This window comes from Symphalangus syndactylus, chromosome 24, assembly GCF_028878055.3.
Source record: "Symphalangus syndactylus isolate Jambi chromosome 24, NHGRI_mSymSyn1-v2.1_pri, whole genome shotgun sequence".
NCBI classification, from domain to species: Eukaryota; Metazoa; Chordata; class Mammalia; order Primates; family Hylobatidae; genus Symphalangus; species Symphalangus syndactylus.
In genome coordinates, this window is record NC_072446.2 from 54537120 (window position 1) to 54561406 (window position 24287).

Sequence of the window (24287 nt, forward strand, 5' to 3'; positions counted from 1 at the left end):
AGCCGGGGCGAGAGGTCTGTGACCTCCCGCGAAGTCGTGCTATCGGCCTTGGATCCGCGTATCTAGTGTAAACGCGGTTTCACACATAAATAACGTGCCACATCTGGCCCTTTGGTTTTATGGCGTCTTAGCGACCGAGCAATTTATAGATGGCGACCTTGTTAACCAGCAGTCCGGGCTCGCCAGGAGCTGCGGAGTCCAAGGCACTGCTGGGGAGGGAGGAGGGGCGAGGGTCAGGAGAAACCTGGGGTGCTGGAGGGAGGGAATCTACCGGCGCGTTTGGGGGCAGGGGGCCGAGGCGGGGTGGAAGCCCCCTCCCCGCAAAGCCGACCATGTGGCAGCTGAAAGAGCCATCGAAGCCCAAGTGTGTTTGCGCTCATACCCAATTTATTACCACTGAACATATGGCCAATATTTTGACTCACGTCAGTCCGGCAAGGAAAACAAACAGAGCGCGCGCGGCGCGGGGGAGCTGCCCCCTCCACTGGGGCTGCGCGGTGGCCGCGGGGCCGGAGCTGGGAGGGTGGGGCCGCTGGGCCGGGAGCCTGGAGCCAGGAGCCCGGAGCCGGGAGGGGGAGCGCTCGCCCGCCGCGTCGAGCCGCCGCCCGAGCGCCCGCGACTCCGCAGCCGCCCGCGACTCGGGATAAAGAACGGCCGGGACCTGCGCGCTCGCCCAGCCGAGGCTCCAGCGGCGCAGCCGCGCTCCAGGTGAGCCTCTAGCTGGCGCGCGTTTCCGGTGGACGCGGGATGGGGGTGGCGCGGGGCACCCGGCGGAGCCCGGGAGCCGCAGCGGAGCCCGGCGGTGGCGATGGAGGAAGCCCGGCGTCGCCCTCGCTGCCAGGCGCTGACTGTCTGGTCCTCCTGCCACAGCCGCCCGGCGCGGGAACGCGCTCCGGGCACGGTCACCGCGGCCTGCCAGCAGAGAGGGGTTTCAGGGCACCATCGTCGCCGCCGAGCAGCGCCGGAGCTCGGGTTCACGGCGGACCCCGGTTATGAGCCCCTCGCTCTCCCGGGTCCTGACTTGGCTCAGTCCCCAAGCCGCGTAGTCCGGACGCAGCAGGTGGGCAAGTGCGGGGCCTCTGAAGTTCTCCCCGACTTCGCGGATCACGGCAGGAGTGGGGAGCACTCGAGGACAGGCAGAGCCCCTCTGTCGCGCCTGCAGTCAGGAAAAGTTTTACCTGCCGCCGAGGCCAGGTGCTCCCGCCGCTGCGCACTTTCCGGTGCGGTCAGGGAAAGCGGGACTGTCCAAGGGGCTGGGAAGGTGCGGGGCTGGGGGGTGGAGGAGGAGGGAGGGGCGCGGCACCCGCGGCGGTCCCCGCCTGCGGTCCCCTGAGCCCCGCCTGGTAGGGCGCGCGGTGGGGGAAGGGCGCAGAGCGAGGGGGGTCCGGGTAGGTGGAGTACTAGATAAAGACGCGCCTTGAAATGCGGCGGGGCTGTCGCCGCAGCTCCGGGAGTAGGAGGCGGAGCGGGCGCGCGGAGCCCCTGTCTAGCTCCCTCCGGATTGCTCGGGGCCGGTTGCGCCTCGGCTGGCGGGGCCGCGGTGAGGAAGGGGCGGCCGCTGCACCCACCTCCACCGGGTAAGTCGCCCCCTGTGCGTCGCAGGGGGCTCGGGATCGGGGATTGAAACAGAGGCAGAAGTCCCGAAGGTAATTTGGAGATGGCGCCCAGTGGAGACAGGGGCTTCTCCTCAGGCGGAACTGGGACGTGAGGGGACGGTGGTGATGACCAGGAGGGCAAGTGGTGGGAGTCGCAGACAGGAGGAGCCGGGGCTGAGGGCCCGCGCCGTGGACTGAGGTCTCTGGAGAGGCGACTGAAGACTGGAGTTTGGGGGGCGAGTGTCGCCTGGGCCGCGGCCGGCTCCGGACAGTTCTCGTTTGTGTCAGTAGAGATCGCCAGAGGATCAGAAATGAACCTCGGTGTGGTCCTTGTCTCCGAGGGGCGCCCCCTCCGCCCCAACCTCCTCCCACAGCACACACGCACACACTACCAGGAGGCTCTTTGGAGCTCCTCTGGCGCCTTCTCGACTTTAGTGGCTCTTGGGGCTGGAAAGGGGACGTTGCGTCTAGGGGAAGGTTGTGAACCTCTGGTGCTCACACTGGAGAGAGAGAGACAGAGCCCTAGGAACCCCCCTCTGTGCCCGAGGGCCCAGGGGTGCATTCCCTGTCCTTCCCGGACCCAGCCCTTAGCTCGAGCTAAGAGCGTGCCTTCCCCGCGCCACCGACAACTACTTTTCACATCAGCCTGCCCGACCCAGCTTTAAGTGTTGAATGCTAACCCGTTAGGAGAGCCGCTTGTTTTCCAAAGTCTTGTGGTAATGATTTTGTCACGTGTTAAGAAGTAAATTCAGATAAGAGAGTGCTTTCAGCGCGCGTTTCCTGGAGAAACCCAGATCTCCCGTATTGAAATCGCCCTCATCCGGGAAGGTCGGGCTTGGCTGAAAGAACGTTCCTGAAGGCAACACTGACGATGCGTAATCTCATTGTAACATATTTAATCATTAGAGCAGCGCGAACGAATAAAGCGAAGGAGTTCGCCCAGGGGGACGTGGCATTTGGTTCCCCAATAAACCGGTGATAATGGATTGGCTGGGACAGGCTCGTTTGGCCCGAGGGGGGCTTAAAGCTAGGTTTTTAAAGAAAATATTGGAGAGAGGCCGGTTCCATTTTGTAGCGTGCCCGGAGCCACAGTTCGTGTTCAATTTAACATCCATGAAAGTTAAACGGCTTTCCTCGCCTTTTATTTTATTGGATGCATTTTTAAAGATCTCATTAAAGTGCATTTATCAAAGTCCTAACATATGCCCGCAGGGTCTTATGCCCACACAATGAGGCTGATTAATAGAAAGACAAATACTAATTTCTATTACTATTTACATCCTCGGGAGATATTTGCCCCTTTTGTGGTGGGAGGGAGGCAGATTAATTGGGAAAGTATTGTATATTTCGCCTTGAAAAAGAATAGGGAGAAGGGAGCTCACCTAGATGCCTTCCTCCTGCACCCACAGTTAATCGCAGGGAGACTCCAGGCTCTAGGTCCCAGTATCAGTTCTGTCCGTGGCATCAGTGGGGTTCCCGCCACTCTGTAGGAACGGGGTGGGGATTTTCCCCCAGACACAGAATCTGAACTCAGTCTCTAGGCCTGGAGAACTTAGCTACCCAACTCCTTCTTAGTTGACTTGGGAGGATTGTCCATCTGGGAGGCATCCACTCATTCTTCCCTTCCTGGGGCAATTTAAAGAGTTAATATAATATGGACCAAAGGAAAAAAAAAAAAAACTCACCTTAGGCTTGAACCCAAAGTTGGCTGAGATTTCCTTTCTTTTCACACTAGTGCCCACTTTCTCGTCCACCTGTCCAATGGCTGTGAGTCTCTCCTGCCAGAGATCTGCCGGGCACGGTCTGGCCTCTCCAAAGTTGCAGGCTCACACAGCTTTAGGCCTCCCCAACCCAGAGACTCCACTCTGCCACCCCACAGATAGAAGGGATTTCCTATGACCCTGTTTCCTTCTCCGGGGGCAGAAGGTGAGGGCAATTGGAGCTGGGACTGATTTTCATATTCTGGTTAGCAAAGGTCCCAGCACGGGGTAGTATTCCTGGGGTGCATTCCCCGATTTCTTTCATCCAGGACGTGAGAGCTGACACCTCTGCTTCCTGCAGCCCCTGCTCCCGCATTGGAAGGCGAAGCCAAAGTGGGGCTGTTTTGGAGATGCCATCCTTAAGGTGAACGTCTTTATCGCCACACTCAGGGACCAGATTGGGTGACATTTTCCTTCCCCATTGATTTCAAGTGCATGCCACGCTCTGAGTCTCCAACCCAAGATAAAATAAACCTTCCCCCTCCGACAAAACCTTTGTGTCCGCGCCGTTAATCCTTGCTGGAGCAGGAAGGTGCAACGCGCTTTGTTTCCGGAGTGAATGAAGACAAACGCTTGCACCTTGGCGCTAACCAGACAATAAACTAATCCACTTGAAGGTTGTTATCTGAGATGGGATGTGCGAGGGCCTGAGAGCTCAGCCACATACTGTACCAGGAAAGGAGTTTCTTTTCAACCCTTTTTCATTCCAAAAAAAAAGACGAAGAAATGAAATGAAGTCCAACAAATTAGTGTTTCCAAATAAAGGGAAAAGACCTTGTGTGTTTAATGATTGGAAGCGCTTTTGTGGGTGGGGAGTGTGAGGTGTGCCGCCTAGGGCTGCTGAAGCTTTGGGCTCCTCAAGGTCGCCCCCTCTTTAGAGCAGTCCCCAAGACCCCATCCCCCATCCCCGAAGACTTTTTCTGCCCTTAACTCCCCGGGAGGACAGGGGGCAGGTACCCGCACTGCAAGCTTTCACCACCAGCTTGAACGGGGAAGGATGCGAACCGAGCGCCGTCTCCCAAGAGGTGCCCAGAACAGAGATGGGGGGAGGGTCGAATGCCGTCCACGGAGCCCACTTCTTCCACAGGCACAAGAAAGGCTCCCCTCCGTGGGGTGTGCCGAGGCCTCGCCTGCTCTCCTGTATCCTCCTTTCTTGCCTGGTTTGCTGTTGTTTAGGGCTCACCCCCACAACAGGGGGCGTAAAGCTGAGGCGTGGGAGGACAGGAGCCGGGAAAGCAGGGTGCCTCTGGGCGGCCCCCGTGCCCTGGAGCACAGAAAAGGCGCTCGTGTTTGAGCTACCTGGGAAAGTAAACAGGTAAACACTGGGCCGACTTAGAGGGCCACTTGTCCTGGAGTGGGGCCACTTAGCCTGTGTACTTTCGCCTCCCCTCCTGGGCCTCCGGCGATTGTTCAGCCTCCCTGCGCCCGCTCCAGCCGCCTGAGCCCGAACTCAATTCGTTGCGGAACCCAGAGCAGCAGAGCGAGCGAGTCACTCCTCTAGCTTCCAGGGGCACAGGTTCTCTTCCTCCCCTCTCCTGCCTTTCCCCCGGGCCTAGGACTCCCAATGAGTCCGTTCTCAACCTAGGAAGAATGAATAGAACTAGAAATGTGTACGGAACCTGGAGCCCCAATGCTGATAATAAAGATGGAGTTGGGGGGTCCAGCTGTTCAGGTTACCCCAGCAGGGGTGCGCGGTGTTCTGGACGCTAAGGAGACACCAGGCAAATCTCCTCCGGCCCGGGGCACGCTGGGTTCAGAACTTCCAGCACCCGCCTTAACTTCCTCCCCAAGCATGCAGCAGAACGAGGCATCTTGCAGAGTGCCTACGAGGTCTCCAGACCACGGCAGCTCAGCCCAAAGCTCAAACCCAAACTTGACGGAATGGAGGACGTTGAACTCGCTTGGGTGCAAGATGGTACCTGGAAAGAATTTCTAAAGAATGCCGAGTGGGGGAGACGAGGAGCTGAAACTGGTGCAGGCAGACGCTGACAGGGGACAGAAGCTCCCGGGCTCTAGAAGGCCTAGCTGTGATACTCGCGGGGATGCCTCTTGGGGAGTCCTCAGGATGCAATCACCTGTTTAATTGGGACAGAAAAGGTGCGTTTGGCGCCTGGCCCCTAGGCTCTTTGGGCGCAAGCCGGGCTCAAGAAATTGAGGAGACACTGGACTGTGCTCTGGGCACCGGACTTGCTCTGGCCGCCAGCCGGGCCTGCGCAGGCCTCCCGGCGTCCACAGGCCGCTCCTGGGGGACTTATATTTTATGATCTTCCACTAACAAGCCCAGTTTCTCCCCTTCAATTACCGGCCTCCCAGCGGTCTCCCTGCGCCTTTTCAATTGCAAATGTTAACGCTCTGGAAACGGACGCGGGAACCACACGGACGAGAAGTGATGGGGAAATGGAGTCTCAAGGTCCCAGGAGAGGCTGAGTGCTGTGGACCCGGCAGCACCGATCGCGGAGGAGGCAAGGCGGAGGCTCTCTCCAGTTCTCTCCCTCCTTGCCCAGCTGTCCCCAGGCCAAGGGAAAGAAAAACTGGAAGACTAGCTGGGGTGAAAGTGTAGGAGGGGCCGGAGTCCAGGCGGCGTCCTGCGAGGGCAGGGGACGTGGGCGCCTCAGGTGCTCCGGCAAGAGGACACCGCAAGCTGAGACCCAGAAGGATTCGGCTGGTCGTTGAGGCTAAGGGGCAGGAGCAAAGGCAAACCCGACCTTTGAGAACTGGGCTGAGGGCCTCCCTCTCTAGGCGCCTAAGGCAGCACTCCCTCCCCAGGATTAATTCCAGAAGCCAGGATTCCCCTAGGAAGGCAGTCCTCTCTCAGGTGCTCTGCGGACCTTGCAGGCTCCCACGGGTGAAGGGAGGGGACTTGATCAATAGCAGCGGTGCTGATTTAGATCCTTGGAAGAAAGGCCCACTATGCTGGGGAAGAGGGAGAGAAGTTGGGAACTACATGGAACTTCAGCGAGGTGGTTCCCAGCTGAAGAAATGAACACGCTTTGGGAGGCCTCTGCGGGCACTCCCCCACCTAAGATGGCTCTGGGAATATGCCAGAAACGACACTTGCTGCCAAAGACCCCTTTGCCACCTGACCCAAGAATTTGCCTGGCCCAACCAGGCCCTATTCTGGGTCCCCATCCTGGTGGCTGCCCTGGACCCCAAGAGAGCCTCCACCCCCTTAGGACTGAGGAATAAGAGGAGGAACAAAAGGTGGGTCTTTGCTGCAACGCTTGGGTTGAGGAACTTTTTTTCTCACCAGTTATGTATTTAGCAGCCGAGTAACAATAGCAGTGGCAGGCCCACTCCCGCCCCTGGATCCAAACTCGGCGCTTCCCCGACTCCTGGAGAACCAACTTCCCTCCTCCGACGGGGCAGAGAGACGAGCTCCCACGTGAAAGGGCGGGGGAGGGGGGGCGCTGAGAAAGGGACGGAAAGCGAGCAAAAAAAAAAAAAAAAAAAGCACGAAAAGTAATGGGTTCGAGGAAGACGATTCAAACAAGTTTCTATTTCTTCCAGTGGAAAAAAGGGGGGAAGGAGGGGGAGAAAGGAGAAAAGAAAAAGTAGGAGGAGAAAGAGGAATCGGGGAGCGTCGACATGAAGGGGTTTCCTTAATATTGTGGACGGATTCAGAAATGAATGAAGAGATAGTCCATTGAAAAGGGTTGAATGCCATGACAACTAGGAACAACCTTAGATTTATTCCAAACAGTTAGGACACATTGAAAGAGAGCGTCAATCATGTATTATTTCGCCACTGAAATAAATGCAAAAACCGAGCCGGGACAAAGGCTTCCAACGGGAGCGGGACATTTGTCTACATTTCGCTCATTGTCCGCAGCTTAGCAATCGGTTTGTATTTGTGTTTGCCCGGGTCCGACCACCCAGGACGCGCCGACGAGGGGCTCGCTCTAACCTGGGCCATTGTCACCCACGTCACATACTGGGGGCGAGGCAGCGAGGGCTGCAGAAAGCCGCCGAGCGGCTCGGGGAGAGGTGCCCTCACCCGGCGCTGGCAACCCGGGGGCAGCTGGGGCGCGGCGGCGGCCGCGGCAGCTGCGCGCGAGGAGGACCCGGCGCCCGCGCTCTGCTTGGCCCGCGCGGAGGCAGCCCAGGTTGTGGGAAGACTAGACCTGGCCCCCGCAGGAGTGGCCTTCTGTAACCCTCCCCGCCCCCAGACAAAGCTCCTTCCTGACACTCCTCTGGGATGAACGAACATCAGGTAGCCAATCTACCCCGCTGCACCCCCCCAAAAAATTTTTAACTAGAAGGAGTGGTAAGTGCGGCGTGGTCTTTTCCTACCCCAGCGCCGAGGAGGAAGTGCAAGTCCCGGGAAAGTTCAGTTCCCAGAGCCGAGAGTGGTTGAAAACTTCACACTAACCTGACTTAACCTGGAAACGTGGAGCGCGTACTCCGAACGCGCCTAGGGAGTCCAAAAGGAGACCATACTAAAGAACTCGAGTGGGAGAAGAAAACTGGGGAGAAAACGCAGCATCGTCGAGCCACCCAGCGACCCCCCTCCCTCGCAGCTTTCTGGGTCCTCACCCAGGCTGGAGACACAACCCCCACCCCCACCCCCGCAATCCCGCCCCGCCGCCTTCCCGCTGCTCCACCTCTAGCCGGAGGCTGGAGAGGGAGGGGGCCGGAGAGGGAGGGATAATAGAGGGCAGGAAAGAGCAGGGCCGTCTGCCCTTTCCTCCACCCGGGGAAGGAGGCCCGCGGAGCTCAGAGGCACCAAGGCCAGGGTCCGACCCCAGCCGAAGTTGGAGCTCCTCGCTCTTACCCCGCCCTCCCCGGGACCGCCCGCAAAGCAGAAAGTGAACTGCGCGTCCTCCTTGGCCGCAGAGAGGTGGAGGCGGGGGGTTGGGGGTGGGAGGTAGGGGGAGGCGGAGTGAAGGAAATAAATGAGTCTTTAGCAAATAAAGGGCGGCTGGAAGGGGGCGGGTCGCTTGGTGGTGGCTCTGGCCGGCCCGGAGCGGAGCTCTCTCCTGGGTTTCGGGCTCTCTCGCGGTTAACTGGAATCAATTACTTGCCTTGTCATTTCTAGCACTCATCCTTAAGCCTCAACCAAAATATTGACCTAGGAGGCTTACAGAAGTTGGGCTCTTGCCATTTGAACCGGATCTTGTTTAGGGAACCACCAGCGATGGAAAGGAGAGATTTCCGCAGCTCGGCCTTCGCCCCCTCCCCCTTTTCCAAAGGCGCCACAAATAGCCAATTTTCCGGCTTGCAGGGGGTGGGCGCGCGGGGGCAGGGAGGTAGGAACCGGTGAATGTTAAAGAGGATTTTTTTCCTCCTCCTGGTTTCTGTTTTGTTTTCTCTCCTCCTCCTCCCCACCCCCACCTTTTTTAAGATGCAATTTGTTAAAACGGCCCTTTCAAGTGTGTGGACTCGCGAGCGACGCGGTGGCCCTTTGTATGTAAATACTGGGTTTTAAAAAAAAGGCTCGCCCCGTCTTTGCAATTAATTGACACGTTACACCTCTCATCTTGCTCTAGAGGGCCGTTGGCTGGGAGCGCGGAGCTCCCCAAAACCCACAATTTCACATCTGCAAATACTGTCTTCATCCACTTGACTCCCAAGACCCGCCCACACGTGGCCAACCTTTGCGTTTTTAATGTCTCTTCCCCCTTTTTTCCACCCTTCTCCCGCTCCCTCTCTCGCTCCCCCTCCCTCCCTCTTTCTTTCCCTCCCTCCCTCTCTTTCTCCCCCTCTCCCCCCCTCCCCAGGTTCGTGAGTGGAGCCCAGCCTTATATGGACTGATCGCTCGGGCAATGGCCCATTTTTTCCTCGCCACCAGCCGCCACCGCGCGCCGAGCGGCCGCCGGAGCCCGAGCTGACGCCGCCTTGGCACCCCTCCTGGAGTTAGAAACTAAGGCCGGGGCCCGCGGCGCTCCGCGCGCAGGCCGCCCGGCTCCCTGCGTCCATTTCCGCGTGCTTTCAAAGAAGACAGAGAGGCACTGTGTTGGGCTTCATTTTTTTCCTCCCCATCCCCAGTTTCTTTCTCTTTTTAAAAATAATAATTATCCCAATAATTAAAGCCAATTTCCCCCTCCCCTCCCCCAGTCCCTCCCCCCAACTCCCCCCTCCCCCGCCCGCCGGGGCAGAGGAGCGCCACGAATTGACCAAGTGAAGCTACAACTTTGCGACATAAATTTTGGGGTCTCGAACCATGTCGCTGACCAACACAAAGACGGGGTTTTCGGTCAAGGACATCTTAGACCTGCCGGACACCAACGATGAGGAGGACTCTGTGGCCGAAGGGCCGGAGGAAGAGAACGAGGGGCCCGAGCCAGCCAAGAGGGCCGGGCCGCTGGGGCAGGGCGCCCTGGACGCGGTGCAGAGCCTGCCCCTGAAGAACCCCTTCTACGACAGCAGCGACAACCCGTACACGCGCTGGCTGGCCAGCACCGAGGGCCTTCAGTACTCCCGTAAGTAGCAAAACTTGGCTGCTGAGGCCGTGGTCCCCTCCATTCCTGCGGCCGCAGCCCGGGATGGACGCTGAGAGTGAAAGGGGAAGGGGCCATGTAAGCCCGGACCCCCTCACTAGGATCCGTAGAAAGATTTTTAACACTTGTATAGGTTGTCCTCTGCCCTCCTCTTCAAGCCCCCTTAGTTCCGGGAAAGAACTTGGTCTCCAAAATTTTCTTCAGTGCGAGAAATTAAGGAGAAAGAGGGAGCAGGGCTATACCTCCCAGGGGCTGGTATATGATGTCAACCGGGACTGATGGCTCCAGCCACAGCCCCCGGACTCCGGCCGCTGGGAGGGACTGGCCCGGAGCCCTGTAGGTAGCCAGCGAGCCTCGTCCGGGTACGGGTGGAGGGTGGGGAGGCTTCGGGTGGCCCGGGTATAAATAGCTCACCCTGCCCCCTGCGCGATCACAGAGGACGCTTTGTGCAGTGCAGGGGGTGTCTAGAAGGCCCGAAAGCAGAAACGAAAGCCCCCAAAAACCTGCCTTAAATGGCCGAGCCGATCAATGCTGGGATTGTGGGGTTTTTCTTTTAAAAATCTGCCCACGTCTCGCCAGAGAGGAAACCGCTTAAGGGCGCCGGAGCCCTTAACCTGCGATGATCTTCAGTGCCACTCCCCCCCACCAAATTCTCACCCACACTATGTGAGCCCCTTGAAACGCGAGCCCCTAGCCCCCACTCCTGCGGATTTCCCTCTTTACCCTGGGAGGCCCCGACGTCTTCGTCAGGCGTAGAGCAAGGCAGGGGTCATGGTAAAGGCAGCAGGACTGGGCTGCCAGGCGCGGAGGTCCAGGGTCGCACGGAGGATCCAGAGTGCTCCGAGTCTGCTGCAGGCTGCGCGCGGCCTCCAGACGCCTGAAGCGCTTCTCTCTCCCCCTCCCCCCAGTGCACGGTCTGGCTGCGGGCGCGCCCCCTCAGGACTCAAGCTCCAAGTCCCCGGAGCCCTCGGCTGACGAGTCACCGGACAATGACAAGGAGACCCCAGGCGGCGGGGGGGACGCTGGCAAGAAGCGGAAGCGGCGGGTGCTTTTCTCCAAGGCGCAGACCTACGAGCTGGAGCGGCGGTTTCGGCAGCAGCGGTACCTGTCGGCGCCCGAGCGCGAGCACCTGGCTAGCCTCATCCGCCTCACGCCCACGCAGGTCAAGATCTGGTTCCAGAACCACCGCTACAAGATGAAGCGCGCCCGGGCCGAGAAAGGTATGGAGGTGACGCCCCTGCCCTCGCCGCGCCGGGTGGCCGTGCCCGTCTTGGTCAGGGACGGAAAACCGTGCCACGCGCTCAAAGCCCAGGACCTGGCAGCCGCCACCTTCCAGGCGGGCATTCCCTTTTCGGCCTACAGTGCGCAGTCGCTGCAGCACATGCAGTACAACGCCCAGTACAGCTCGGCCAGCACCCCCCAGTACCCGACAGCACACCCCCTGGTCCAGGCCCAGCAGTGGACTTGGTGAGCGCCGCCCCAACGAGACTCGCGGCCCCAGGCCCAGGCCCCAGCCCGGCGGCGGTGGCGGCGAGGAGGCCTGGGTCCTTATGGTGGTTATTATTATTATTATTATAATTATTATTATGGAGTCGAGTTGACTCTCGGCTCCACTAGGGAGGCGCTGGGAGGTAGTCTGCGTCTCCTTGGAGTAGCAGATTACACCCACCCAGCTCTGCCCATGCCTCTCCTGCTGAACCTTTGGAGAGGGCGGAACTCTACGCCGTGTTTACAGAATGTTTGCGCAGCTTCGCTTCTTTGCCTCTCCCCGGGGGGACCAAACCGTCCCAGCGTTAATGTCGTCACGAGAAAAAGACAGACCCCCCACCCCTGCTTTCGTGAATTTTGTAAAATATGTTTGTGTGAGTAGCGATATTGTCAGCCGTCTTCTTCTAAAGCAAGTGGAGAACACTTTAAAAATATGGAGAATTTCTTCCTTTTTTTAAAAAAAATAAGAAAATGCTAAATATTTATGGCCATGTAAACGTTCTGACAACTGGTGGCAGATTTCGCTTTTCGTTGTAAATATCGGTGGTGATTGTTGCCAAAATGACCTTCAGGACCGGCCTGTTTCTCGTCTGGGTCCAACTCCTTTCTTTGTGGTTTGTTTGGGTTTGGTGTTTTTTTTTGTTTTTTTTTTTTGTTTGTTTTTTGTTTTTTTTTTTGCGTTTTCCCCTGCTTTCTTCCTTTCTCTTTTTATTTTATTGTGCAAACATTTCTCATATAAGGAAAAGAAAACCCTGTAGGCAGAAAACCCTCTGCCCTGTCCTCCGGGCCTTGAGCCCCGAACTTGCAGCTCCGCTATTCGGCGCGGTTCCCCAAGAGCGCCGGGCGCAGAAAGCTTTCGATTTTTTAAATAAGAATTTTAATAAAAATCCTGTGTTTAAAAAAGAAAAAAAGAAAAAATCCCTGCCCTCCTGTTTGTCTTACTGCGCCGGGCCAGAGGCCTGGGCCTGGGAGCCGGGCCCGGACGCCCGCGGGGCTCTCACAGGCGGTTCTTCTCGGGCGGGGAGGCCGGGGGCACCGGGGCCCTGGGGCCAGCGGGGCTCCCGGTGCAGGCCCCTCCGACCACAGGCTACACCCCGCGCCTAGGATTGGGGCGGGGACGGGAACGCTCGGCCTCCGGCCTGCGAGCGGTCGGCCGGAAGCCCAGGGTCGCCCACCCTCCCCGGCCTCTCCCCGGGTCTCGCGCGCTGTCTGAACCCCGGGCGGCAGCGTCCGGCTGCGGGAGGAAAAGTGACTTCGGGAGCCGCAAAGGCGAGGAGAGCAAACCCCCCTCGCCGGCCCAAATCTACGAGTGGCTCCTTCAGCCGGAGAAGCTGTTGAAGCCACTACACTCGATGACTTTCACTTTGTTGCATTTGACTTACCTCACACTAAGAAAGTGGGTGAGTGGGGGTCTGAGGTTAAGACTGGCTGCCTTCTCCCCACTCCCCACCCCTTTTCAAAATCTGCGGGCTGGTGCTGACCTAGGAGACCGCTAAGGCTGGGGGTGGGAGCGGTCAGGGCGCGCTAGGCTTTGGCTTAGGGGGCGTAGGGGGAGTACGCGGGGTCCTGGGCTCGGGGGAGGGAGGGGATACTGCAGCCCTCTCTAGGATCTTTGGCCCCAGGAAGCCAGGGAGCGAGAGTCTTTGGCAATCCCAGCAAACCGTGCCTCCCCCTTCCCTTCCGCTCCCATCCTTTCCAGGCTTCCAGGCCTCTCTCCGGGGACTGGATCCCGGGCCACCTCCCCTCTAGCGTTCGGCGGTGTGCGGTCCCCCCAAGTCAGCCCTTGAGCGTGGGACTGAGTGGATTGCTAGGAAGTAGAGGTTTGGGGGTGGGGTGAGCGCCCGGGACGGGAAGTGGGCACACAGCCCCGGGCTCGCCCGGGAAGGGCGCATCCATCTTTCCGGCGGGGAACTGATTCCGTCCCACCCTTGTTGCTGGGGGCAGATCTCCTTGGCGGATGCTGGCGCACACTTGGCCACGCGGGGGAGCGTCTTAGGAAGCCTGGCGAATTGGAGGATGAGCCTTTCTCCTCTATCTCGGGGGTTTCTAAAAATACTTGGGGCTCTGTAGCTCAGAGCCCAGCGGGTGCTGCGAGACGCTGGGGGACTGAAAGTCGGCGCATTTGGAAATTGTATCTCTGTTCTCTCTGAAGCTGCACCACCAAGGCTGGGGGGTGGGGTGGCAGTGAGGAGGCCGGGCAAAAGGAGCGGTCCCAGCTGACTTTCTCGCTCCCTCTAGTTGATGATCAGGTTTAATTCAATATCTAAAGCAAACATGATTATCCGTGCGACCAAATCTGTGCGTCGATAGCACTCAGCGCAGCAGCGCAGGGACGCGATGACACTTTATTCCCACGTTCCACACCGCCCCTGGATAATTGAGGGCTCGGAAGTCTTTCTAACACCCCAGTAAAGGTCCTTTCCCATCTCCAGGCCCATCCTCCGGGAAAGGGCAGTTTTTCTAAATGCTGAAAGGTCTCCCTTTGTTCTCCACACTAGCTTGGCAATGTTTGGGGCTTATGTCTTACTGTTTTTAAAGGCCAATGAATTTCTCCCAAATAGTTTGTTGTGCAATAATTGAATGCCCAACGTGCCCTGGTACTAACCACTCAACATCCACTTACAACTTCCCCTAGTCCCAAAATCCTCTGGGAGGAAAGGTGAGGGTTTCAAGTCTCTTGGAGCGGAGCTGTCAGAAGGCCTGAGGCCATTTTGACTCTTCCAGGCCCCAGGGTTTCCAGGGTGAGAATGATCACAAGAGACCCTCAGGTTTCCAGAGAGGAAGGGTAAAGCGTGGAAGGTCCTCACCCTGGCAGGCTTCCACCACTTGCCCATTGAGGACACATTTGGAGCGGTGGCCAGGACCGCGGGTCTGCAATCTGGGTGTGCGCTCCTGCGGCCGTCCGGGAGCCCGGGAGGTGGGCCCGGCGCCCGCCTCTCTCTGTCCTCGGGTCCCCATGGAGTCAATAAAAGCGCCTGTGGAGCCCTGTGTGGCCCTAACCCCAGCGCCCTGGGAGCGCACCCGGCGCGGGGTCCGCTTCAGCAGTCTATCTTCGCCCAATCTACAGCGGGCGGTACAAAACCTCACAATGGGAAAGCTGGGAGCCGGAGATGTTAGAGGCGTGCATATTAAAAAGGGACAGAGAAAGGATCGCGGGGACAGAGAGAGGGGAAGAAGGAGAAGGGGCCCGCCCCCCACCCCCCGCCCCACCCCGCACCATTCAGCGCGCTTATCGCGGGCAGTGAATCCCGGAGTCAGGCAGAAGTCTCCTTGGGGTTTTGTTGGGCTTGTCACTGGGTCCCTTTGTCATCCGCGGGCTCCATGCTGGATTCCATATGGCCAGCTGGACCGAGGGAGCGCGAGGAGGGACCCGCACAAAACCTAAATTGTGTCCGGCTTTCAAACCCTGTATTGTTGTCTGTGAAAGGAAGACGCATTAAAAATTCGTGCTATATCTATTGGGGAGGAGGCTGGAGGAGGGGAGAAAAAGCCACCCCTGTCTTTGATGGCTTCAGAGGCCGCTTGCCCCGCCTAGGCCCCGTGACACTGAAAGCTGGATCTCTCTCATTCTGTCTCTCTCTCTCAAAATCTCTCTTTTTCTCTCCTCTCATAATCTCGCTCTCAGAATCTCTTTCTCTACTTTCATAATCTCTTTCTCTCATAATCTCTCTCTCTTCCTCACTTCTCTCCTTCCTCTCTTCTCTCTCCTTGACTCTAACGCTGGGACGGGAGTCCGCGAACCTGCGCCTTCAGGGTTTGGGCTCACTTACGCGCACTTTGCTCACTCCTGTGTGTGTATCAGGAAACTAACTTCTGCCTGGGAGCTCTGCACCATCGGACCGTCCTGGGACTCAGGAGGCAACTCAGGGTACCCAGGGCCTGGGTGATGCTTGGTCCCCTACGGGCTTAGCGGCTCCTGGGTAGATGAAAATCCACCCCCCTGATTTCGCAACCGACAGGCCCCGAAGCGACAGCGCGCGGAGCCGCCCTTCCACTCACCGCGACAAAGGTTCTGAGAGGACAAGGGTGCCGCTCAGTCCCGGTCCCAGCTACACTTGGGCTGCAGCCGGTTCCAAGGCGACTTGCGCCCTGCCGGGCCACTTAGTTACCAACCCCGAAGAGCTAAAGACGCGCGCGTTCATTTGAATTACGCGCGGGGATCCATCCCACTGGCCTCTTGGTGCGATCGGAAACCACTTCAGAAACTTCTTCCAACAGCGTCTCTCCCCAGTTTGGAGGAGGGAGATACTTCCTCTAATTTTCAATGTCTCCTGTATTGCGTGCTTACAAAATTCAGTACCAGGGAGACACAGCAGGGCTTCCAAGGAATTTGCCCATTTTTTGCCTCCTCTAAGCAGTCCAAATTGGCGCGAGGCAGTCGGAAATAATTTGGGTCATGCCTTCTCCCCTGCAATTGCCAGGTCAACACTCCCATAAGCAGTCCCCAAATAAACCATATGTACTAAACAAAAATAGTTTATGCTGAGCTCTGTGGAAATAAAAAATGGAACCCAGATAAGTTCCCCACAAAGTCAGTCAGCCCGTAATGAGCAGAACTGAGTTGGTGGAAATTCCGACTAATGGGAAACTTGGATGCGCCCCCTTTCCTATTTAGTACAACGGTCATATTTAGTAGAATCAGATAATTTAGTAAGAGTAGAAGCTCCCCTTCTCAACATTCCCCACCTCAGATAGGGAAATAACTTATTTCCTTACCTATTGACTGTTGGGCTTAGTTGAGACCTGGTGTGGATTTCTCGAGCCTTTTCAAGAGCCTGGTCATTGAAAAGCTAATCCAATATTTACCAAGCATAAGGACAGTTCTCAGACGTATTTATTAAGGCCCATCGCTAAGTGATTACTTGGACTGAAGACAAAGGCCAGGGGAGGGGGCGTCTAGGCGCACCAGATCCTTCCCGGCTGGGCTCTCCCCACCCAGAACCAGGAAGCCGGGAGCGCGCTTGTGCGGTGCCGAAGTTCTCCTCCCGGTGTTAAGTGGCGGGCGGATTAGATACTGTGCTGGGCGGTATTTCAGGAAATATGTACTTGTGGCTTCCTGAGAGGCTAGGCGCAGTGACACTCTAAATCGTGTCGATATATCATCTTTTATCCAGGATCTGCAAATAAACCCCTGATCCTCCCGGCGCATTATAGCCGCCGCTATCTAGCCAAGGAAGCGATCTGAGTTTTATTGCTTTCACCAACGCCCCAAGACACACAAACACACACACACACACACACACACACACACTCTCTCTCTCTCTCCTCTCTCGCACTCTGATTTTTAAAGGCTCTATTTTTTTCCTCCCGAGGCATCGTTATTAATAAAGAAGGGAATAGGCCTCAGCGCCGCCATCCGAGCAAGCGGGGAAATGCGGGCCCGCAGCCCAGGCCCGCGCGCCGATCCCGCCTAAGCTCCACGCGCCCCCTCGGGCCGCAAAACCATGCGTGTGCCGCGTGCTGCCGCCGCCAGGAGGCGCCCAAGACGCGCGTTCCCGAGCGTCTCTGCGCGCAGGTCCGGGCCGAGCCCGGGAGCCGCCGGGAGGCAGCTGCGCATCAGCGGACTGGCGGCCCGGGTCGGAGCCCGGTGAGTGGTGCCAGGAGGCGGCGGCGACCCGGAACCTTAGGGAGACCCGCGAGTCAGACGGCGGCGGGTGCGCGGCTGCCTGGGAGGTGCGAGTGGACCTGTCTTCAGCTGTGGTTTTCCCGCCATGCCTCTTCTCCACGTGCGTACCACCGCCCGTCCCAGCCTCGGTTTCCATCGTGTTTGGGCACAGACCACAGCCGACTGGTCCAGGAGAGCTCTGGCCACTGGGAGGGCCCCACCAGGCGCCAGGGCGCGCGGTCTCCGCGATCTCAGGGCCCCTGGCGGCGTCGGCCGCGCGGGTGGACGCGGGGACGGCGGTGCTGCAAGGGCCCGGAGGGTGGGTGCCCACGTGGGGAGGCGGCCTAGGGAGAGCGGGAGCGATGCGGAGGAGGGACCCGGTTTGGGTGCAGGTTTGCGGGGCAGGGGTTCTGGGAAGGAGAGACCCTCGCCTTCCGCCCGCCCTGGATCCGGGTCCCGCCGGACCCCCGGCTCCTGCCGTTCGCCGCCTGGAAGCGGAGCAGGCGCACAGTCCAGACGCCAGGGGGAGACGCTGAGCCGACCCGGACCGTGGGGTCCGGGCCCGGGAGGCCAGAACGCCGCCACCCAGCAGAGCACCCCGGGCAACCCTCACTCCGTGCTGAGACCTCGGCTAGGGTGCAAAGGTGTCCGGGAATGGAAAGGACACGAGGATGTAGACGCCTCGCATTCTACTCACGCCTGGTGCCTTTCTGAGAGGCTGGGCGTGGGGCAGCGGGTAGGGGACAAGGGGGTGACATTCCTCAAGGTCCTCCCCCCAACAAAAGTAGGGCCTGCAGTTCCAGCTTGATTCGTTGATTATTGGGTGCAACCGCCTCAGATCAAAGGCATCGTGGCTCCAAACACTGACCCCTTTACTTTCCTAAGCCCCCGTTTCAAAACCAGCTGTCGGTGGGCCGGTGAGGGCGTCTGCAGTACCCAGGCTTTCCGCGGGGCGGCGCGGTTGGATAAGAAAAGGCTTCCCGGCTGGGGCGCGGAGCGCAGCTCAGACACCTGCGGGATTCGAGATATCCCTGCGAGGTGTCCTCTACACCAGGGCTGCATTCCCTAAATAATGAAAACTCCCTGCCCTTGCACTTGGTGCCTGGAGTGCGATGAAGAGGCTGAAGGTATCCAGCCCGGCCCTTCTCCCCTCCCTCCTCAGGTTGCTGATGTGACATGCGTGTAACTGTCACCCCACGCAGGACGTGGAAGACTTCCACCACCCCAAAATGTTCCCTTCTAATGGAATAACGTGTTCTGTCCTAACAAAAGAATAGCTCAATACTTAAAGGTATCAATTCAAAGCTGCAGATGAAAAATCCCGTCCGCCCTTTGTTGCTTGTTCTCGCCTGTAGTATTTTTACCTTTCTTCATAAAATGATACAAAGAAAGCCCCAGGTCGCTGACCCCAGCCTCTCTCGCATCTGAAGACGATGACCATCACCGCTGCCACGTATTGAGCACCTTCTAGGCCAGGCTCCTTCTCCTTATCGTCTAATCAGATCATCATAGCCAATCTGTCCTTCTGCAGAGGAGCCTGTTTCAGAGAAGTTAAGCACCCGATCTTATAATCAAGCCAGTGTTCTGACAAAGAAAAGCATTCTGGGAGTGCAGGTGGGATCTACCAGGGCGTCTTCTCCTATTCCAGAAGAGTGGGCAGGGGTGGGGGAGGACAAAGGTGCCCTCCCTCTCTGCAGAAGGCAGTTGGGTGACTTCTCCATGGGGCAGGGTTCTGCCAGTTCTCCTCTGGCAGCCAGTGCCCAGGTCCCATCCTGGTTGGTGGGGGCTGGGCCAACCCCTTGGCATCCTCAGGGAAGCCTGTATGTACACCAGCACCTCCACTGGTGTAGAGTGGCCATCCCGGCCAGCGAGTGTCCCCCGAGAACTGAGGGGGAGTAGGCAGAGGGTCCACCTGAGGGGCACACACCAGAGCCTGTTCTCTCTCCTGGGCCTGGGCCTTCTATGGTTTCGATGACATGAGCAACTCCCCTCTCCCCCCAGGATGATAAAGTGCACAAAAAAACTATAGCGTTTTCACTAGCCAATTGATCTTACTGCTTTAATTAAATAATTACTTTTTTGCCTAATGTGGGGAAAAGGTAAAATAAGTTAACATGTTTTTCTGGGCATAGTGTTGGGCTCCCTAATCTGAGAGATTTGCAAGTTTTTGTTTTGTTTTGTTTTGTTTTGTTTTGTTTTGTTTTGTTTTGTTTGTGAGACCGGATTTCACTCTGACACCCAGGCTGTAGTTCAGTGATGCTATCATAGCTCATTGCAGCCTTGAACTCCTGGGCTCAAAAGAGCCTCCTGTCTCAGCCTTCCCAAGAGCTGGGACCACAGGCATGCACCACCATGCCCAGCTATTTTTCATTTTTTTGTAGAGATATCATCTCACTGTGTTTCCAAGGTTGGTCTCAAACTCCTGGCCTCAAGCTATCCTCCCACCTTGGCCTCCCAAAGCACTGGGATTACAAATGTGAGCTACTGTGTCCAACCACAAGAATTATTAAAAGAAATTTTATTTAAGTATCTACTTCCAGATCTCTCCATGTTTCTTTAACCCTACTAGCTACAAAATAAAAGAATTACCTCATCAGCCTCTGTAGGGTAAGATGAATTGTGTGGAATGGGCATGAAATGAAGGATAGTTAGATGTAGAAGGTAAAACAAAAGGAATCAGCTTTTTGTGTCTGTGACAGAGGATCTGATACTTGATGGTCTGACCACAAGGCATCTCTCAGAAATTGGCAGTCCTTTTCACCCAGTGAACAGCCAGCTGCTTTGAGCAGAGAGAGCTGTGGTTGGAACTCCTGCTTCATGACTCGGGAGGAGGCAGAGCTTGCTGCAGAGTGCAGCCACTGCCCACAGCCCCAGCGCACTCCCTCTTCCCTTGTGCTGGCTTCCCGCTGCCAGCATCTGCAAGTCTCTTCCTGGAGGTGAGCAGGAGGGTGCTGGGCCCATTAGACAGGTGGCTAGGGCTGGGGAGTTTATGGTCTTCACCCAGTTTCAGGTGGAGGTTGCAGGATATACAGCCCAGCTTCCTGGCCCCAGGTGGAACATGGAGACATGTTCGCCATCTCCCACAGGCCCTCAGTGGAACTGAGCCCTAGTTGTCTTCAGTGGCAATCTGCTCATTACCACCTCTCGTGTTGATTTTTTTTCCCTTCACTCTCTCATTTTTCCATTTCCTTGTTGGTCCCAATTAAACTACTTGCACATGAATCTTTGTCTCAGGGTCTGCATCTGGGGGACCCCAAAGACACAGACACTTGAGCTCTTACTCTGCCTTTATCCTAGACCTAGCATTGGTCTCTAGAGGTCACTCATGACTTAATGGCCCACGTTGATGGCCTCTTTCCCCATGTGTTCCTTGGGAATGTCCATTTTTGATGCCTCTTTCTGTACCAAGTAGAGTTTTTGGGCTGCAAGGAGGCAGTTAGCACAGGGAACTATGTAGTGAGGGACATGGAGACTAAACAGCAGCGGGCCCATCTCTCTGGCTTCTCATGGCCAAGGCTGGGACACACAGCTGCCCTCGTGCAGGTCCAGAACTATGGCACTTATTCCCTCAGGACCCATCCTCAAAGCCAGTGACTTGGTCTTTTCCTGTGACAAAGGAGCTCCCAGAATGTGGCAGTCCCCCTTCCTAGAGGGAGAATCTGACTGGGTCAGGGAGGCACCCCCGGTTTGCAGAGCCCCCATTGGTCAGGTTCAGTATCCAAAACACCTGAGGGGCAAGTGGCTTCTCGAAGTCCAGCCCATATGGTTACTTTTGACTTGGACACTCAAGGCACAGGGACACATGACACAGGCACAGGGTGTGACAACTGCATGCAGAAAGAGCCACTCTCATTCCTCAGAAGAGACTGTGGAGATGAGTGGCTGAGCCATGTGCCCCAAAATTCATGTTGAAGTCCTAACCCCCAGTATCTTAAAATGTGACCATATTTAGAGATAGAACCTTTAAAGAGCTAACTGGGTTAAAATGAATTCATTAGAGTAGGCCCTACTTCAGTATGACTGGTGTCCTTAGAAGAAGAAGAAATCAGGGTACAGACACGCAGAGGGGAGGGCATGTGAGGACATGGGGAGGAAATGCCGCTTGGAAGCCAAGGAGAGAGGCCTCAGAAGAAACCAGCCCTCCTGACACCTTGATCCTGGACTTCCAGCCTCCAGAACTGTAAGAAAATACATTTCTGTTGTTTAAGCCACCTGGTCTTAGAGTTCTGTCTTGAATTTCTCTCTGCTTCAGACTTTTCTGTTTTGTTTTTTAGCCTAAGTGCTATTGAAAAGAGCAGAGAAGATAGAGTGCAGTCCCCTAGAGACAGGATGGAACGAAACACACAGTGTGCGTCTGTGTCCTGCTCAGCATACGCTCTTGGTCCCCACTGGGCCATCTGGCTGCTGACTGGCATCCCGAAGAACAGGCAGATTGCACAGGGGTAGCTCTTTCCTCCAAAGCTGCAATGTGGTGCAGGAAGTCCTCAGATTTGGGAACTCATCCAGGCACTTGAGCTCAAACATATAGTTCTGATCTAACACATCACAGGTAAGAATATCCAAAAAGGTGAGCTTTCCCCCTGGAAACCATGACTTCCTCAGAAACAAGGAGAAATATTTCAGCTGCCCAGGTTGCAGTTCCGAGTATGGAGGCTTCCATGTTTCATGGTCAGGGTCATGGTGGAGCTGCTTCAGCTGCAGGTGGTATTCCACCATCTGGTCCTCCCTGATGTCTCCTGGCACCTTTCCTTCTTCAGTCTCACCACTCTGAAGAAGCATGCTTGCAAGCGCCGCGGGATGATCCAGGACGTCCAGAATTGTGGACGATCCTGTTCTTCCCATCTATGAGGTAAGGCAGATTAGGAACGTCCAGGTCTAGCTTGAATTTCACATCCAGCCATTGGCCGCCACCATGGCCAGGAGCTCCTGCAGATGGATCACCGTTTCCTCTCCCAGGAGCAGGCAGGTGTCCAGTGCCAGCCCCAGAACATCCCGGTCACCCATCTCCATAGGGCTTGGATGACATGGTGATGCTCTCTGTGCCTTTGAGGACGGCGCCTTGGGTCTTTGTACACTAAATCCCACCTTGTCCTCTCCTCTATTTGAAACAGCCATTTCCCAAATCCCAATCTGATGAAATCCTGTTCTTCCTTCCCTCATGTTTCTTTAGGCCTCCTGTGGACTCCCAGAATGTAGTCAGCATTCCCTTGAGCCTTTTGGGGACTTATAAGCGCATGGCCCAAGGTCCACCTAACTCCAGGTGTATCCTATAGAACCAGTATTCTAATCCTAATTTTAAAGGTCTTACACACAGGGTGTGTGTAAAAAGCCTGCTGCAAATCAGAGTGCTTCAGTTGAGTATTAATGAGATGGAGGAAAGAGGCTGTGAGTGCAGACAATGAGTCCCTGAGTAAATAGACTCCAGAGCCAAAGGTGTTCTCCACACCGAAAGAATGACTGTACCCAGAGAAGGAGCTCAGACTCACCTGGACAAACCCTGAGGGGACAGCCATGTCCCAGTGTGGCTAGGAGGGTCTGGAGCTGGGCACGTCCCCCATGTCTGCTTGATTCCCCTCCGGCCGAGTTCTACTCAGGTAAGTTGTGCTCATTCTTGCTTCCCCAGGGCCTGGATCACAGTTCCTCAAGCTTTGGGATACAAACGAATCATCTGGGATTTGGATAAAATGCAGATTCACATGCAGCCCTGGCATTCTGCATTTCTTATTTCTTTTTTTTTTTTTTCCGAGACGGAGTCTTTCTCTGTCCCCCAGGCTGGAGTGCAGTGGCGCGATCTCGGCTCACTGCAAGCTCCGCTTCCCGGGTTCACGCCATTCTCCTGCCTCAGCCTCCCGAGTAGCTGGGACTACAGGCGCCCGCCACCGCGCCCGGCTAATTTTTTGTACTTTTAGTAGAGACGGGGTTTCACCGTGTTAGCCAGGATGGTCTCGATCTCCTGACCTCGTGATCCGCCCGCCTCGGCCTCCCAAAGTGCTGGGATTACAGGCTTGAGCCACCGCGCCCGGCAGCATTCTGCATTTCTCATGAGCTCCAGGGAGACGCTGGCGCTGCTGGGGCAGGACCACACTTTGGGTGGCAAGGGCTTGGCAGGCAATTCCAGGTGTCACCCTAGAGATGGCCTGCTATTGCACTGTCGGTAGGTAGCTGCCACAGTGACGGCCGCTCCAGAGCAAGGGGAGAACCTTTTGAAAAGGGTCCTTGAATCATTTGGGAAATAAATCAAACCATATGAGTAAAAAGTAATCAAAAAATATGTTGAATATTGGAACCGGAGGAAATCTTAGCATCATTTTGTAATGACTCCCTCCATGCATTTTCCAGATGAGGAAACTGACAAATCCAGGTGGCCTGTGGCTGAAGAGTGAGACAGTCAGCGAGGTCTCCCTGCTGCACTCCCATGCACTTCCACAGTGAAACCCTGCTGAGAGACACAGGAAATGTTGAACATAGTATCTTTAAAATTAAGACCATGACTGCCCTAAACATTTACAAAGCACAAACCATGAGAAAAAAGCCTGTACCAGAAATCAGAAGATGGCTTTTGTCCACGTGCAACCTTGGACAAGTTAGTTACTTATCACTGCTCTCTGAGCCTGTTTCCCCACTGGTTACCAAAAAAATAGAAAAGGATATGCCTGTCCTTCCTAATTCGCAGGGCATCGCAGGGAGGTAGGTAGTTAATATGCTGAACCACTTCAAAACGGTGGAGCTGAACTCACAGTAGGAACCCTGTCACACACACCTTTCCATGACAAGGATATTGGTGGGGTGAGGGAGGTGGGGAGAGGCATGAGGATGGGAGACAAAGGGGTGGGGTGGGGGGCGGGGGAAGAAGGAAGCCAGAAGGACAGGCCCAGGCTAGGCTCTGAAGTCAGCAGGTGAGCGAGGTAGAGAACTAGCAGCACACTGTCCGTGGATATTTGCGGTGATGGAAATGTACTGTATCCATGCTCTCCAGTATGGCAGCCACTAGCCACGTGTGGCTATCAAGCACTGGAAATGTAACTAGTGTGACTGAGGAACTGATCTTTAATTTTTCTTTAATTGTTATTAATTTCCATTTAAATAGCCACATGTGGCCAGTGGCTTATGTAGCAAAGATCTAGATCATTTGTTTGAAGCAGTAAAAAGAGATGTGAATCTGCTCTTCTTACCTCCTATAACATGCTAATTAACACCACTGCAATTAACCACCATTCACAGCTCTTCAGCTGCTCTGTGGAACCTCAGCCCATTCTGAAATGAACAGCCGCAGTGGCAGGGGTTACAGAATGGGCTGGGAGTGGCAATGCAGATTCATCTCTTCACACACTCTTTATGCCCTCAATCAAAAATGCCTCAGGCTGTGTAAAATTCCATAAATAATAAAGAGATTTTAAAAATA

The 24287-nt window shown here is 56.2% G+C and overlaps 1 protein-coding gene across 2 annotated transcripts; it reads left to right on the forward strand.

The window, feature by feature from the left end:
* Nucleotides 1-494: 494 nt before the first annotated feature.
* NKX2-2 (NK2 homeobox 2) lies at nucleotides 495-24287 on the forward strand. 2 transcript variants are annotated; one of them, XM_063633549.1, is made up of 4 exons: nucleotides 495-708; nucleotides 9073-9774; nucleotides 10701-11012; nucleotides 22509-24287. In XM_063633549.1, the coding sequence occupies exons 2-4, from the start codon at nucleotides 9516-9518 to the stop codon at nucleotides 22817-22819; spliced, it is 882 nt and encodes a 293-aa protein (XP_063489619.1). In that variant the 5' UTR covers nucleotides 495-708; nucleotides 9073-9515; the 3' UTR covers nucleotides 22820-24287. The 2 variants fall into 2 exon arrangements, with proteins under 2 accessions (XP_063489619.1, XP_055121800.1); XM_055265825.2 differs by lacking the exon at nucleotides 22509-24287 and having other exon boundaries at nucleotides 10701-12742.

Bases quoted from the DNA above. Each gene is read 5' to 3' on its own strand.
- NKX2-2 (XM_063633549.1), top strand. From the start codon at position 9,516: ATGTCGCTGACCAACACAAAGACGGGGTTTTCGGTCAAGGACATCTTA. The intron at 9,775-10,700 runs GTAAGTAGCAAA...CCCTCCCCCCAG, and splicing joins CGAGGGCCTTCAGTACTCCC to TGCACGGTCTGGCTGCGGGC. The intron at 11,013-22,508 runs GTATGGAGGTGA...TTGCTTCCCCAG, and splicing joins GCGCGCCCGGGCCGAGAAAG to GGCCTGGATCACAGTTCCTC.